The 15919-nt window shown below is 36.6% G+C and overlaps 1 protein-coding gene across 7 annotated transcripts in view; it reads right to left on the bottom strand.

The window, feature by feature from the left end:
- The window catches only part of NBEAL1 (neurobeachin like 1), a 164060-nt gene that overhangs the window by 61875 nt on the left and 86266 nt on the right, over positions 1–15919 (bottom strand). For all 7 annotated transcript variants that reach the window (XM_040228771.1, XM_040228768.1, XM_040228765.1 and 4 more), the window contains 8 exons: positions 15718–15877; positions 12535–12623; positions 8926–9501; positions 8413–8588; positions 7430–7583; positions 7022–7150; positions 354–659; positions 109–258 (listed from right to left, as the gene is read on the bottom strand). In XM_040228771.1, the coding sequence (XP_040084705.1) occupies positions 109–258; positions 354–659; positions 7022–7150; positions 7430–7583; positions 8413–8588; positions 8926–9501; positions 12535–12623; positions 15718–15877 (1740 nt within the window). The remainder of the gene's footprint in view (positions 1–108; positions 259–353; positions 660–7021; positions 7151–7429; positions 7584–8412; positions 8589–8925; positions 9502–12534; positions 12624–15717; positions 15878–15919) is intronic.

Raw genomic sequence — 15919 nt, forward strand, 5'->3', positions numbered from 1 at the left:
TACTGTTTGTTTTCAAAGTTCAGGCTTGTTATTACTCTCATTTGAACATTAACTGTTTGAAATCAACATAAAAAACTAAATATTATTAAAACATCTAATAATTTTTACCTGAAACTTGAGCTTGCTTTCTCCCCCTTCCCGGTCTCGCTTATGCATATTCACCATTAAGGCTTCATAACAATCCTTCCAATAAAGTGCCATGCTCTCATGACCATCATAAAATGTATGGGTTTCATATTTCTTCATATAAGGTACAATCTTATAAAAAATATATATACACAAAATTTACTATATGCTTCCATAAAAATGATACTTTAGTAGAAAAAACCTCACTCAATAAAGATAAAACTTACATATTTTTCAATGTAAAGTTGCCATTCATTTGAACTGCAATATTCTTGAAAATCTTCAAAAAATGAAGCGCTACCATTAGTCAAAGGTAAAGAAGGTAGATGCAAGTTCATGAAGAGAAGCTCATAAATTTTAGAAACTAGGGTACGGACAAGGGGAATCAGAAATGAATATATTTCAGTCTGTTCCTTGATTGACTGACTTAGAACATGTTCCAGCTTTCCTAAAATGTAACATGCTTCATCCTGATTTTCAATCACTTTGGTCTGAAGAAGGGTGTTTAGCTTAGCAGATGCTACTGCACAAACCTGGAGGAAAATAGTAAAACAGAGCAGATATTTAGTGATAGCAAAGTTCTTTGGCTCTTTTTGAAGTTGTTTTTTAAAATAAATTATAAAAGTAACCCATGGATTATACAGAAAAGTTAAAAGGTTGATAATTAATCACCCCAACATCCACTCTACTCCTTCTTATAGTTTGTAAGAAGAGGGGGATGATTCCATCTCTAGTTCCAACTCAGGTCCTAAAAGATATAAGCCAAACAGAATATCCAACCCCTTGCCACAGTGACTGTTTCAGAGAACTCATCTCTCAGTCAACTTGTCATTGTATTTGTAGCATGGATTCATTCAAGTCAGGTATAGCTTTATTAGTGCAATGTCAGAACTTTTATACAGTAACTGTAAAGAACTGTGAAAGGGCTTGGATACTACCAAACCTTCAAGCTAACAAGTTACTTCACCATAGTTTCACAGATGCAGGCAGAAGAATGAGACTCCTGGATCAGAAACAATGATCTACAGCATTAGCAATAACCAAAATATCAGGCAGAGAAGGCAATGGTAACCCATTCCAGTACTCTTGCCTGGAGAATCCCAAGGACGGAGGAGCCTGGTAGGTTACAGTCCATGGGGTCGTGAAGAGTAGGACATGACTGAGCGACTTCACTTTCACTTTTCACTTTCATGAATTGGAGAAGGAAATGGCGACCCACGCCAGTGTTCTTGCCTGGAGAATCCTGGGGACAGAGGAGCCTGGTGGGCTGCTGTCTATGGGGTTGCACAGAGTCAGACACGACTGATGCGACTTAGCAGCAGCAGCAGCAGAATATCAGGATTTGCCCTGTTTCCCAAACTAATTTCATGGTGAGAAATGAATAGGAGATGAGGCCTGCACACACAATGGCTGCATTATAAGAGAGGAGCCCCAAGCAAAGGGAATCCAAATCTTTTACCCTGGGTAGTAAAGGTGCCTGAACATTGCCGTGGAGGGAGATATTGTCTTTATCACATACATACATATGTTGCTCAGTCACGTCTGACTCTGCGACCCCATGGACTATAGCCTATCAGGCTCCTCCGTCCATGGAATTTTCCAGGCAACAGTGCTGGAGTGGATTGCCATTTCCTTCTCCAGGGGATCTTCCTGACCTGGACAGTAAAACAAACCTGCCTTTTAGTCTGGAGGGAGATATGATCTCTATCTCCTCAAGCTGTTTACTACACATGCATCCTCAAAAAGACAGTTCATCACAAAGGCATCCACTGTCTGTATTCACAAGAGATCCATGAAGAAATGTCTACCAACAAGGACTACAGGTAGAAGCACTCTCTTTCTCTGAATATGGACAAGCAAGCATGCAGCCTCAGTTTCTGCTGGCAGTCATTCTGTGATGGTAACTGCAGCCAGTTTAAGACAAGCTGGCACAGGATGGAAAGCAATGCTACAAGAGCAGCAAACAAATGGAACTGGATGGAGCCTTGATGGAATCATGCCTTGAACTCATCTTAACTATGGAATTTTCAACTACATGAATCTTCTTAACTAAGTCATCTTGTATTGACATTTCTGTTATTTGGAATTACAAACATTCTTACTGATGAATTATGGTACATAGGAGACCAAGTAAAGTTCTCCAAGAAAATACATATATAGGATACATGCATGCATGCTCAGTCTCTAAGCTGTGTCCAACTCTTTGCAACTCCATGGACCGTAGCCCACCAGGCTCCTCTCTTCATGGGATTCTCCAGGCAAGAATACTGGAGTGGGTTGTCATTTCCTTCTCCATGGGATCTTCCCAACCCAGGGATCAAATCTCACATTCTTGGATCTGCTACATTAGTAGGCAGATTCTTTATCATTGAGCCACCTGGGAAGCAGAGTCCCCAAGGTAAATACACATTTAGGGCACAAACTCACACAAAGTAATACTCTATATTACTCTTAAGCTCTGGCCTCAAACTTCATTGCAGAAAGGTAAATTAGGTCACAAAGGGGCCTCCTTTCATTGAGACTAGAAATAGATGTAAATCTTAAAACCGTAAGAAGACAAATGATTTAAAAAAAAAAGCGCCTCCTTTTCCCTTCACCTATATCCCAATCTTGGATCATATTACTTTAAAAATAAAGAAAAGCAAGAGGAAAAAAAAAGGAAGTATTAGAAACCAACATGACTTCAAGAATTAAGTGTGCCAAAAACTCATCTGAGCTGTATGCACAGGTCTTCGAAGGCCAAGGCAACAATAAGGGATATCAGGCAGTCTTTCCGTAAAAGAAGACTTAAAGAAGCAAAGAGCATTTGAGGAAACAACCTCTAAGATGGCTCAAAATTTTAACTTTTCTATTTTTAACTTAAGCTCCACTTGTGAAGCATCTCTGCTCTCCTCAGGTTTCCCCCAAACCCCTTCACTTTACCCTTTAATCTGACTAAAGCAGCGTAAACCCAATAGAAGGCAACAAATGTGAGACAAAAGGCCATAAAAGCTCATTTTCCAGGAAACACCAATGCTAATACTCTAGACTTTTTTGCTACGTGTTTTTAAAAACACTGTTTACATAAAAAGTCGAATATTCGGTGCTCTGCTTCTAACTAGTGTCACAGTATTACATAACTATAAGTTTATACGTTTATTTAAAAGTATAAAGACACTTGGTGAATACAATGATTTACATACCACTGCCCACCCTCCCACACACATAGATATGATCCCCCTGCCCTCACATTATAAAGAGTACTATATTATGGTCACCTGAGAAATGACAGAAACACCAATGCCCTAGTTCCCTGCTTAATTACTGAGTGACGCCCCACTCAAAGCACACAAAGGCATTTTTAGAAAGCTCCTCTAGGTGATTTCACAGGCAGCTAGTGAAGAGAACCATTAGATGAGCTAAGACCATTGAGGGAGCAGAAACCCAGACAAACTAGTGACCATATGCAGCATCTAAAGAAATGAACAGCTATTTGGTCCTGCTTTAAAGACAGGCTGGGAAATTCTGGCATTTATGTGAAATCTCCTGATAATTAAATGTTGGGAACTAAATAATATAAATGGGCCAAATAAAACAAATTTGCTGGCCAGATTCATTTTGCAGGCAATTCTGTTTAAACCCCTATGAGGGAAGGGGTTCCTTTCCCAATTTTTTAACATGCACAAACTCAGGGAAATCCGCTTTTAGCCTGAGAGTGAAATTAAACAAGTAGCTAGAGAGAAATCTTCTAGATCACTAACTACTGGTTGACAGAATAAAGTCTTAGCTGTAGGTGCTGCTGTTGCTGCTGCGAAGTCACTTCAGTCATGTCCGACTCTGTGTGACCCCATAGATGGCAGCCCACCAGGCTCCCCCATCCCTGGGATTCTCCAGGCAAGAACACTGGAGTGGGTTGCCATTTCCTTCTCCAATGCATGAAAGTGAAAAGTGAAAGGGAAGTCGCTCAGTCGTGTACGATCCTCAGCGACCCCATGGACTGCAGCCTTCCAGGCTCCTCTGTCCATGGGATTTTCCAGGCAGGAGTACTGGAGTGGGGTGCCATTGCCTTCTCTACAACTCTTCATTTATTTAATAGGACTCCCATAAAATCCTACTATGGGACAGGCACTGGATATTTAATGGTGAACAAATTATAATACACATGTTATTTCTCCTTGGAAATCTCACCAAGAAAAAAAAAAAAGAAATCTCACCAGGGAGAAAAACACTGAGGGTGATTATCAGTGGGAAAAGACAGAGTCCTAACATCTAAAACAATTAGCTACCCAGCATGCTGGCTCCAAGTGCTTTAACAGCCAACAGGCTCATTTCAGTGAAGAAGCCAAAAAAGTTACCTTTGTTCTATTCCTACATGGAGGAAAAAGAAAACTACAATGAACATCTATGTGTACAAGGATTGCTTGATATTTTAGATTATTATCTTAGAATATAGTTTTAGAGTAGAATTACTAGACAAAGAGTATAACAATCTTTATAAAAGTTCTTAGTTCATGTATTTTCAAAATGTATTTAAAAGCTGTACAATTCAAACGTTCATTATTTATATATCAGAATATCTAGTATTGTTGAGCTTTTCTGTATTTTCCATGTTTTCTACAAAGACAATGCATTACCTTTATGATTAGGGGGAAAGTCCACGATCTTAAAAAAGTTAGTAACATGGGGAAATAAGTTTAATATAATTGTAAGAAAAATAGAAAAGAACACTAAATTATCAAAATATATGATGGTTTCCAGCTCCCCCAAAAAAATATATACATATACACAGAAAAAAATATTAAAATGTTGAGAAATCATTTTTTGGCTATAGAATAAAGCAGTTTTACCTATTTTTTTTCTCTTTATGTTTTTTGTGTATTTTCTACAATGAGCATATTTTCTTTTCCGATTAGAAAAAAATACTTACTGAAAAGTATGGCCTTCTTTAAAAACAGCAAACGTATGGTATTTTAACATTCTCATGTTCTTATCAATATTATAGCAAATTTATATTAGAAACCATACACACCACAACTCCCATACCCCAAGGACTTAAAATTCCAATATCAAAAATGAATGTATAGCCAGGTAAATAGCCATGACATAGACATAACTTAAGATAGCATATTAAAAAGCAGAGACATTACTTTGCCAACAAAGGTCCATCTAGTCAAAGCTATGGTTTTTCCAGTAGTCATGTATGGATGTGAGAGTTGGACTATAAAGAAAGCTGAGCGCTGAAGAACTGATGCTTTTGAACTGTGGTGTTGAAGACTCTTGAGAGTCCCTTGGACTGCAAGGAGATCCAACCAGTCCATTCTAAAAGAAATCAGTCCTGGGTGTTCTTTGGAAAGACTGATGCTAAAGCTGAAACTCCAATCCTTTGGCCACCTGATATGAAGAAGTGACCCACTGGAAAAGACCCTGATCCTGGGCAAGATTGAGGGCAGGAGAAGGGGACGACAGAGGATGAGATGGCTGGATGGCATCACCAATTCGATGGACATGAGTTTGAGCAGGCTCCAGGAGTTGGTGATGGGCAGGGAAGCCTGATGTGTTGCATGCAGTCCATGGGCTCACAAAGAGTCAGACACGACTAAGTGACTGTACTGAACTGAACTGAACTAGCCATGGGACACATGTCATGACTAATTCAACCCAGGTCATCACAAACAGCCAAGTAAACAGAAAGATGGCAGACTAAAATCTGCATGGAACTTCTCTAACCTTTGACACTTTAATTTAAAATAGAAACAGTAACTATTCTATGTGTCCATCTTTGATTCACCTTCATTACAGAAACCTAGCACAAAGCTAAAACTTGGTTTTCACTAAGTGCTTAATAAATGAAAAAAATGAGAAAAATGTAAAACACTAAAGTAGTGTTCTAGTATAGAAAAAGATTTTGACAGAAGCAATTTAAAAAATAATTTTCTCAAAAATGCAAGCCCTAATTGAAAAAGACACATGTATCCAATAGCCAGAACATGCAAGCAACCTAGATGTCCATTGACAGATGAATGGATAAAGAAGCTGTGGTATATATACATACAACGGAATAGTCAGCCATAAAAAGGAACACATTTGAATCAGTTCTGATGAGGTGGATGAACCTAGAACTTATAGAGAGTGGAGTGAGTCAGAAAGAGAAAGATAAATATCATATTTTAACCCACAAATACACAATCTCAAAAAATGGTCCAGAAGAATTTATTTACAGGGCAGCAATGGAGAAACAGACATAGAGAATAGACTTATGGACATAGAGAGAGGGGAGGAGAGGGGGGGATGTATGGGAAGAGTAACATGGAAATTTACATTACCATATGCAAAATAGATAGCCAAAGGGAATTTGCTGTATGGTTCAGGAAACTCAAACAGGGGCTCTGTATCAACTTAGAAGGGTGGGATGGGAAGGGAGATGGGAGGGAGATTCAAAAGGGAGGGGATATATGTATACCTATGGCTGATTCATGTTGAAGTTTGACAGAAAATAACAAAATTCTGTAAACCAATTATCCTTCAATAAAAAAATAAAAACAAAATGAAACAAATCAAAACAAACAAAAAAAATGCAAGCCCTAAACTGCACATGTACAAAAAGTCTATGCAGGCTATACAGCTTCTAGCTATGCTAAATACAGATGATGTGAGTAACACCCTCTAATATAAGCTATGTATTAATGCTCTAAAAGAAAACCACAAATTATACAGAGTCACAAACATTAGGGAAAAAATAACTGACTAGCTGTCTCTCAAGCTTGTTTCTAATCCTACAAAATTGAAAGCAGAGTTAAGTCATGGTATTTTTAAAACTAAAAAATTGAAGTGTTGAAAACATAATTGCCATTCAGTTATTATACAAATTCATATGTTGCATGTAAGTATATAAAATAATGTAAAAGAATCAACAAACCTGCAAATTACCCCTTCCAATGAAGCCAAGCAGCAACTGGATTTGAATCTGAGAGAGCTTCACCCATACTGGACTTTCAGAATACCAAACTGACAGACTGTCGAAGAGCAGCATCAAATCCTCTAAAAGCTAACACAAAGGAAAAATTGAGAAATAGAAATATTCCCATTTTTAAATCTACCTATGATGAGCTTCCCCCTTACAGTAATACAAATCATAAGTATTTCAAGGCTGATTCAATATTCAGCTGGTAAAAAACAAAATAATTATTCTAGCAATAGTTAACAAAATCTGTAACTATTTATCACATCTTATCCATTGTTTATTGCATCTGATAAGACGATATACAATTTCTTTCTTTGAATAAAGTCTCCCACTACCAAAAAAAGTCAAAGAGATGTTATGCACCTTCTCAGTCCACATGTTCGAATTGACTAGTCCCTCTGATTGCAGGAAGTCCTGTATGATCAGTGTGAGTCGGAAAGCATTCTCGGCAGTTACTGGATTCGTTTTTGCTTCTCTGTTTTCTGTGACGGCCCATTCTAACATCTTCTGTAGCAAACTAGGTATAAAGCAAAGTAAAACCGCTTTATACTTATAAAAATAACAGGTCATTAAAAAAATGAAAAGAAAACAGCAACAGCAAAGCCAGCTATTTATTAACAGGAGTGTATTTTCCAAAGATACACTCTCACTGGCAGGTATCATAAGACATTGTGGATGGATTTTAGTAACAATGAAACCACTTTTTCATCTCTGGAGTATCTATCTTTAATATAACCTAATACTAAAAGGCAGAGTAAAAGTTACCTGTTTGACTTGACCTTTAAAAAAAAAGCTATGAAAATAATTCACATTCTGGCCATGAGATACTTAAAAGTTTCTTTTAAAGCTGAAATTGGAAATGTTAGGGAAGAAAGCTTTATGCCTTACACAGAGTCTAGCTCCGTGGAAAAACAAGAAAGTAATTCTGTTGTAGTCTGCTGCTGTTACAGTGTCCTATCATATGCCTGGAACTCAAAGCTTTAGAAGAGTAATTTTCATGAAAACACTACTCCCTTCCTTTAGCACGGAAGCACTCAAACCTGCGCTAGTCTATAGAACACAAAGCACCAAGTCCTTAGATACTACAGGAAACAATTGAAACAATGAGTATATAATCACCTCAAACCCAAATTAATGTAAGATTTAAATCTCTTCACATTGGAGTTAGCTTTGTATTTCTCTCTAGATCCCACTAGAATGGCAACAGACAGGAAAAGGGCTGAGTACAAAGCTTCCCCTTTTCTCTCTCCCTACCCAGTGAATACAGAAAAAACGTTCAATAATAAATATTTTAGACTCCTGCCCACTTTCAAAAGGAAAGGGGATATCACTAACGAAATGCTTACACTAGTTTTATTTCATCTGATGGTCGAAGTAGCTCACTGGATATTCCTGGTTTAGTTAGTGCTGAAAACACTTGTCCCCGTTCAATCCAAGTATCATCATCAGACTTTTCTAGTCCCTTACACATTATACAGCTCAAAATATTGGTCAGTAACTGAATAAGCTCCTCCTCACATCTCTATAAAAAACATAAAAATGATATTAAATTATTGGAGGGAAGGATTGTTAAAAACACATAAACAGAACCAGCAGGTACATAGATTATTATCATTTAACATATTTTTAAGGTATCTGGATGAACCTAGAACTTTACTAGGAAGGCCCCAGAGATGTAAAGAAGAGCAAGACACTGGCTTTGCTCTCAAGACACTCACCACTGTGGGATTTCTAGGTGTCCAATATCTTCAATCATGAGACTTGGAACATGAATAATATATGAAGCTATTAACAATTACACATTTCTGGGGTTAGACATATAAAAATAAAAATACATTTGGACAAATAAGGCATCTTACCTCTTTGTTTTCAAGTAAAGAGAAGTCATCACTAAAACCCACATCGTTTGTGACGCTGCTTTCTTTGTCAGGCTGCACAGGAAATGGCTTCATGGACTCTACTGGGGAAGGAGTGCTAGGCAGGCTGTCTGGCATTTGACTTCCACCATCACTCAGTTCACATGAATCAATTCCGCTGAGATCTAAACTCAGAGGTGAAGGGTTATTATGCCAGAATTCTTCTTGATTCTCTGATTTGAAAGATAATTCTCCCATTGAGCTATCTTCTTGAAATAATGGCATGTTTGAGTCCAGAGAATGTCTATCCTCCAAACTCCACTCATCTGAAGACACATGAGCTGAGGCAAAAGAGGCAATTTTTTCTTCATCTGTCTTTTCGTCAAAGTTCCTCTTCATATCTTCCACTGATATATTTTTATCATTGTCTTTCATTATAACAGCCCTATTGTGTTTATGAAGAGTATTTCCATTTTCAAAATTTGCTTTTAAAAAAAGCCTAACTAAGGTGTCTTGCCAGCCCACTTGTTGAGATATCTGATGTGCTGCATCTGGCTGGGACTGCAAAATCTGTAAAATCTGCAAAGAGATTAAGAATGCAAAAATTTGTCAAAAGGTAAATGGTACTTTACCTCAGAACAGTTTCAGTTATTTCATGACAAAGTAATTTAATAAGAAACTTTGGAGGATACATTTTCAACAGATTATGTTCTTAACTAGATTAGAAACTATTTGGAGGGCAGACACTGGGTTCTCAACTAATCTGAATATCACTCATTGTATATCTAGAGTAGGGATATATTCAAATATTTGCTGAAAGATAAAAAATGAAAATAAGATAAAGTAATCCTCCACATACCAACATACTCATGTTACTAACTTAATTTGGTCAGAGAAAAAATATAAACTGATTTAATGTAATAAAGTTATATCCTCTCAACTAAATACTCTCCATGAGCCTACTATATTTGTTTAGCAAATACTGAACATCAACAATGTGCCAAAGCACTGGATAGTTTCGAGACTTTGGCTACCTATTGCCAAGAGCTGACTCATTGGAAAAGACCCTGATGCTGGGAAAGATTGAAGGCAGGAGGAGAAGGCGACAACAGAAGATGAGATGGTTGGATGGCATCACCGACTCAGTGGACATGAGTTTGAGCAAACTCTTGGAGACGGTGAAGGACAGGGAAGCCTGGCATGTGCAGTCCACAGAGTCACAAACAGTCACACATGACTTAGAAATGAACAACAACTATGTGCCACACACAGTTCTGACACTAGGGTTTGGGGAATCATTAGAACACATAAGAAACTTTGAAAGACCCTAAGTACACCAAGAATAATGTCCCATATCATTTTTCCCCCCAAGCAAAGTTAATGGGTTGCTTTTGCAAAAACATTTTTTTTCATTAACTCTATATGGTGCAAACAAACAAAAACTGAACTTTAATTCCAGAAAACTATTTCCAGTGAGATGGGTGCTGCTATTTAGCTAGAATAAGAAACTGAAATTAAAGAGTAGGTATTGACGTGACAATGTGTACGATCTCTAGAATCCCAAATGACTTCACATTTTTTGGATAAAAACAAATTTTCAAATACTATATCAGAAATGCTGTTAAAAGTGGTCTGGGCCCAGAACCAAAGTGCTCCCCACTACACCACACTGCCTTCTGGTAGAGAATAGGAAGGGTACTGGGGAAGACCAAAGCCCAACTGTAGAGCACAAAGAACTCTACTCAGTACTCTGTAATGACCTATATGGGAAAAGAATCTTTAAAAGTGGATATATGTATATGTATAACTGATTCAGTTTGCTGTACAGCAGAAACTAACACAACATTGTAAATCAACTGTATTCCAAAAAAATTATTTAAAAAATAAAAAAAAATTTATAAGAAATGCCATTAGGATCTTTAAGATTTAAATCACAAAGCCAATTAACTTCTAAGTAGATGGAAAGAACTTCGGCTCCCAGTATTTATAGAGTATCTATCAGAATTTCTAACTCTGACAAATTTCATAGCAGGAGATGAATTATGTCAGTGTGGACTTCAAAATTAATGGTTCTTATGTACACTGATGCTGGTACAGAAAGCAGTTGAGTCAAAGTGAGTTACAATGACACGTTAAGTGTCTTTCCTCACTTAACGCTGTAATCAGTGAGCTACTATGCCTCTGTCAGTGCAAAATACCAGCTTTAAACATATTAAATATTGGTAGGCAAAGAAACTTTTCATGATTTTAAAGTTTCCATGAAATAAGACTTATCTTACAGCTATTTTATAAACACATAATGAATAAAAACTAGGCTGTACTGGGAGAGGTTTCTAATTGCACCCTGAGAGAAAAAAAGATAAATTTACATGACTTGCTTCAAGAAAAATATAGCAAAATCCATTAATATATAAAATATGAAAACTCTTTGAAGAGCTATTGCAGTTCATGAATTATGTCCCACATATGTATTATCACAGACAGGTAAATATCTGTGTTAAAAAAAAAAAAAAAGCTCCTAACAGAAGTTTGTTAACATGGTAAAACAGGAAACAATCTAAAATGTCCATCAACAGGAAACCAGATTATACTTTATAGAACAGTCATAGAATAAAAAACCATGCAGCTGTTAAAGAGAAACATGGGAACTTTCCTGTCGTACAGTGGATAAGAATCCACCTGCCAATGCAGGAGACACGGGTTTGATCCCTAGTCCAGGAAGATACCACACGCTGTAGGGCAATTAAATCCGTGTACCACAACTACTGAGCCCATCATGTCTAGAACCTGTGAGCCACAACTGCTGAGTCTGCATGCCGCAACTACTGAACCCCAAGCACCTAGAGCCCATGCTCTACAACAAGAGAAGCCACTGCAATGAGAAGCCTGTGCACCACAACAAAGAGAAGCCTTTTGCTCACCAAAACTAGAGAAAGCCTGCATGGAGCAACAAAGATCCAGTGCAATCAATCAATAAATAACAAAATTAAAATTAAAGAAAAAAGGAGAAATATATATCCAGATTTACTGGTGGAAAAGTACTGTGACATAATTAGGGAACAAAATTAAAAAGAAAAGCAAGGAAGCAAATTAAATACCAGAGTGGTCATTGGTTGCCAGCAGAAAAGGTTTTAAGCAGGAAGAAGCACATGGGATAACCATTCATAAACTTACTTAAATGTTAAATGAGTGGACTGAAGGTAAATCATTGTTGGAATACACCCATAAACTACAGAAAACCCTTTCTATAAAGGTCAAAAGATTCAGAAACTCTAAAATATGGTATATGAATTAGAAAAGGTCACAACTGAAGGATCTTAATACAGAAAATAGGTTCTGAGAATATATTTTTTACTCTGGGAAGGGCATTATTTCCAGGAGCTCATGTATGGTGAAGAAGAACAAATTTGTATGCTATATTTCTTATTATTACATAAAGTTAATTCCCTTCAAAAAACTAAACTATAATATTATGTCATATAAAAGATATTAGAAAAAAAAGTAGAAAAAAAGATATTAGAACTTATATCTGGTGAAAAATACTTAATCTAAAGGTTATTCACAATATAATAATACTGCAATTCTTAGAGTATATTTTTAAAGTTTACTAACCTTTCTGCAGATGACCACCCTGACATTTATATAGGCTCTGTGAGAAATATATACCACAGATAACAGATCTTTGAAATTAATAGCAGGATCTATGATAGAAAAAAAAAGTTAAAATTAAGTACTAGAGAAAAAACAAGAAAGAAATGTGTTAATAGTTATATATAAGCTGACATATTCATTTCATTTATACTTTTTTCCTGCTGTCAACAAACATGCTTTTTCCCCCAACTTTATTAAGATATAATTGACATAAAAACATTGTTTAAGGTGCAAAACACAATGATTTTATATATATATATAGTGAAATGATTATACAATAAGGTTATTTAACACAGCCATTATCTGACATAGTTACCATATTTCTTTTTGTGGTGAGGACATTTAAGATCTGTTCTCTTAGCAACTTACAAATACACAACACAGTATTGTTAACTCCAGTCACCATGTTATAACTTAGATCCACAAAACATACTTATTTTACAACTGAAAGTTTTCACTCTTTGTACCTTTACCCGTTTCCCTCACTGCCCCACTCTGGCAACCATCCGTCTACCCTGTTTCTCACTTTTTTCACCCACAGGTTAAATGAGATCACATGGGATTTGTCCTTCTTTGCCTGACTTACTTATCAGATTGTCTTCTAGGCTTTTCCATGTTGTTGCAAATGGCAGGATTTCCTTCTTTTATATGGCCAATATTCCATTTTGCGTATATATATACATGCCTGACTTTTGTTACTTATTTATCTGTCAATGGACACTTAGGCTATGGTCATGTATGGATGTAAGAGTTGGACTGTGAAGAAGGCTGAGTGCCGAAGAATTGATGCTTTTGAACTGTGGTGTTGGAGAAGACTCCTGAGAGTCCCTTAGACTGCAAGGAGATCCAACCAGTCCATTCTAAAGGAGATCAGCCCTGGGATTTCTTTGGAAGGAATGATGCTGAAGCTGAAACTCCAAACTTTGGCCACCTCATGAGAAGAGTTGACTCACTGAAAAAGACTCTGATGCTGGGAGGGATTGGGGGCAGGAGGAGAAGGGGACGACCGAGGATGAGATGGCTGGATGGCATCACTGACTCGATGGACGTGAGTCTGAGTGAACTCCGGGAGTTGGTGATGGACAGGGAGGCCTGGCGTGCTGCAATTCATGGGGTCGCAAAGAGTCAGACACAACTGAGCGACTGAACTGAACTGAACTGGACACTTAGGTTGTTTCTGTATCTTGACCATCAAGAATGATGGCATAATAAATATAGCGGTGCAGATCATACCTCTTTGAGATATGATTTCATTTCCTTTAGATATATACCCAGAAGAGGGACTGCTGAATCATGTGGTAGTTCTATTTTTAATTTTTTAAAAACCATCCAAAGTGGCTGCAAATTCATATCCATTGAATCTGAGCTGACTAGACATGAATTCAATGGACAGTCAGCTCAAATTTAATGAACTCATGTCCACTGGCATGAATTTGGACATGAATTTGAGCAAAATCCAGGAGACCGTGGGCAGAGGAGCCTGGCATGCTGCAGTCTATGGGGCTGCAAGGAGTTAGACACAACTTAAGAGACTGAAAAGCAACAGTAGTGGCCGCACCAATTTATAATACATTCCCACCAACAGCACACAGGGTCCCCTTTTCTCCTCATCCTCACCACCAGCACTTTTTATCTCCTCTCTCTTTGGTAATAGCCAAACTAACAGGTGGGAGGTGATATCTCACTGTGCTTTTGATTTTCATTTCCCTTATAATTAAGGATGTTGAGTATATTTTCATGTATTTGTTGGCCATTTGTATATCTTCTTTAAAAAATGTCTAGTCACGTCCTTTGCTCACATTTTAATTGGATTTTTTGCTATTGAGTTGTATGATTTCCTTATATGTTTTAGATATTAACTCCTTATAAGATTTGATTTATAAACATTTTCTCCCATACTATACACTGTATGTATATACTTTTTGTATAAAAGTACAAAAGACTTTTCCTTTTGTTGATGGTTCCTTTTGCTATGTAGAAGTTTTCTGGTTTGATCTAATCCCATGGTTTATTTTGATTTTTGTTGCTTTTGTTGTCACATGCAAAAAAATCATTGCCAAGACAAAGGTCAAACAGCTTTTCCCCTATGTTTTCTTCTAGTATTTTTACAGTTCAATTCTTATGCTTAAATCTTTAATCTATATGAGTTAATTTTTGTGGGTGGTGTATGGGTCCATTCTCATTCTTTTACAAATGGGTATTCAGTTTTCCCAACCACGTTTATTGAAGAGACTATCTTCCCTCTATAGAGTTCAGGGATCCCTTATCAAATACTAGTTTACTGTACATACATAGTTTTATTTCTGGGCTCTTGATTCTGTTTCACTTTTTTATGTGACTATTTTTATGCATACTGGAGCACACTCTTTTGATTACTATAACTTTGTAGTATAGTTTGAAATCCCAAAGTATGATGCCTCCAGCATTCTGCTTTCTCAAAAAAAGAATGATACATAATAGTCACATAAATGCTGAAATAACTGTTTAATTTTAGGTAAGAATCACAGATATGTTTAAATTTTACAAAGACAATAGGTTTAGAATGTTCAACATCTTCCTCAGGAAACCCGAAATAGCTGTTCTTTGATTGCCTAAACATACTGTCCATACTGCTTGGATCTTATACTTGGATTACCTTCTTATATATATGTCTTATCAAAGAAGCTTATCTTAGATCTTTCTGAATCTCTAGCATCTGATATAAATTTTATAGTTCATAGTAAGTACTAACAAAAAGGTTTATAAAAGCAAAATTAGAAACAAAAAAGAATATCTAAAATTAGTTTTCATTTTTCCTTTAAGATTTTAAGCTCTGTAAAGAAAAACAATATTTCGTACACGTTTTCTCTAATGTCCTTTTCTTTTTACATAGTCAATTATTTGCTTATCACTCAGTCAATAAACATCTACTGAAGGCATGCCAAGTAAGGTTCTATGCTATGCTCTGGGGAAAAACAACGAAGGTATATTGCAAACAGTATCCAATGAAAGCCCTGCTGAATCAAATAACAGGTAATTTTAAAAGCAACCTGAGGAAAGAGGGGGAAAGAACCTTCAGAAGAAAAAAAATTTAGAACCATCAAGTAGAATTATATGATGATGAAGAACATTTCTATGCATTAGTATTTTTAGCCTCGGTCATACCTGTATTTATAATTTGATTGGTGAGACTTTTAATGAGAGAAGTATTAACAGGTGCTTCATTAAGAAGGAGTCCAAATCCTGAGTAGCCAACTTCTCTGAGTCGAATACGTTGTTTACTTCGTTCATAAACATTTGTGCATTTCAACATCTGTTCCATAACCTGGTCACAACGGTAATATATTCATCTCAATATAGAAAACTA

Source organism: Oryx dammah, unplaced genomic scaffold (assembly GCF_014754425.2).
Source record: "Oryx dammah isolate SB20612 unplaced genomic scaffold, SCBI_Odam_1.1 HiC_scaffold_27, whole genome shotgun sequence".
NCBI lineage: Eukaryota > Metazoa > Chordata > Mammalia > Artiodactyla > Bovidae > Oryx > Oryx dammah.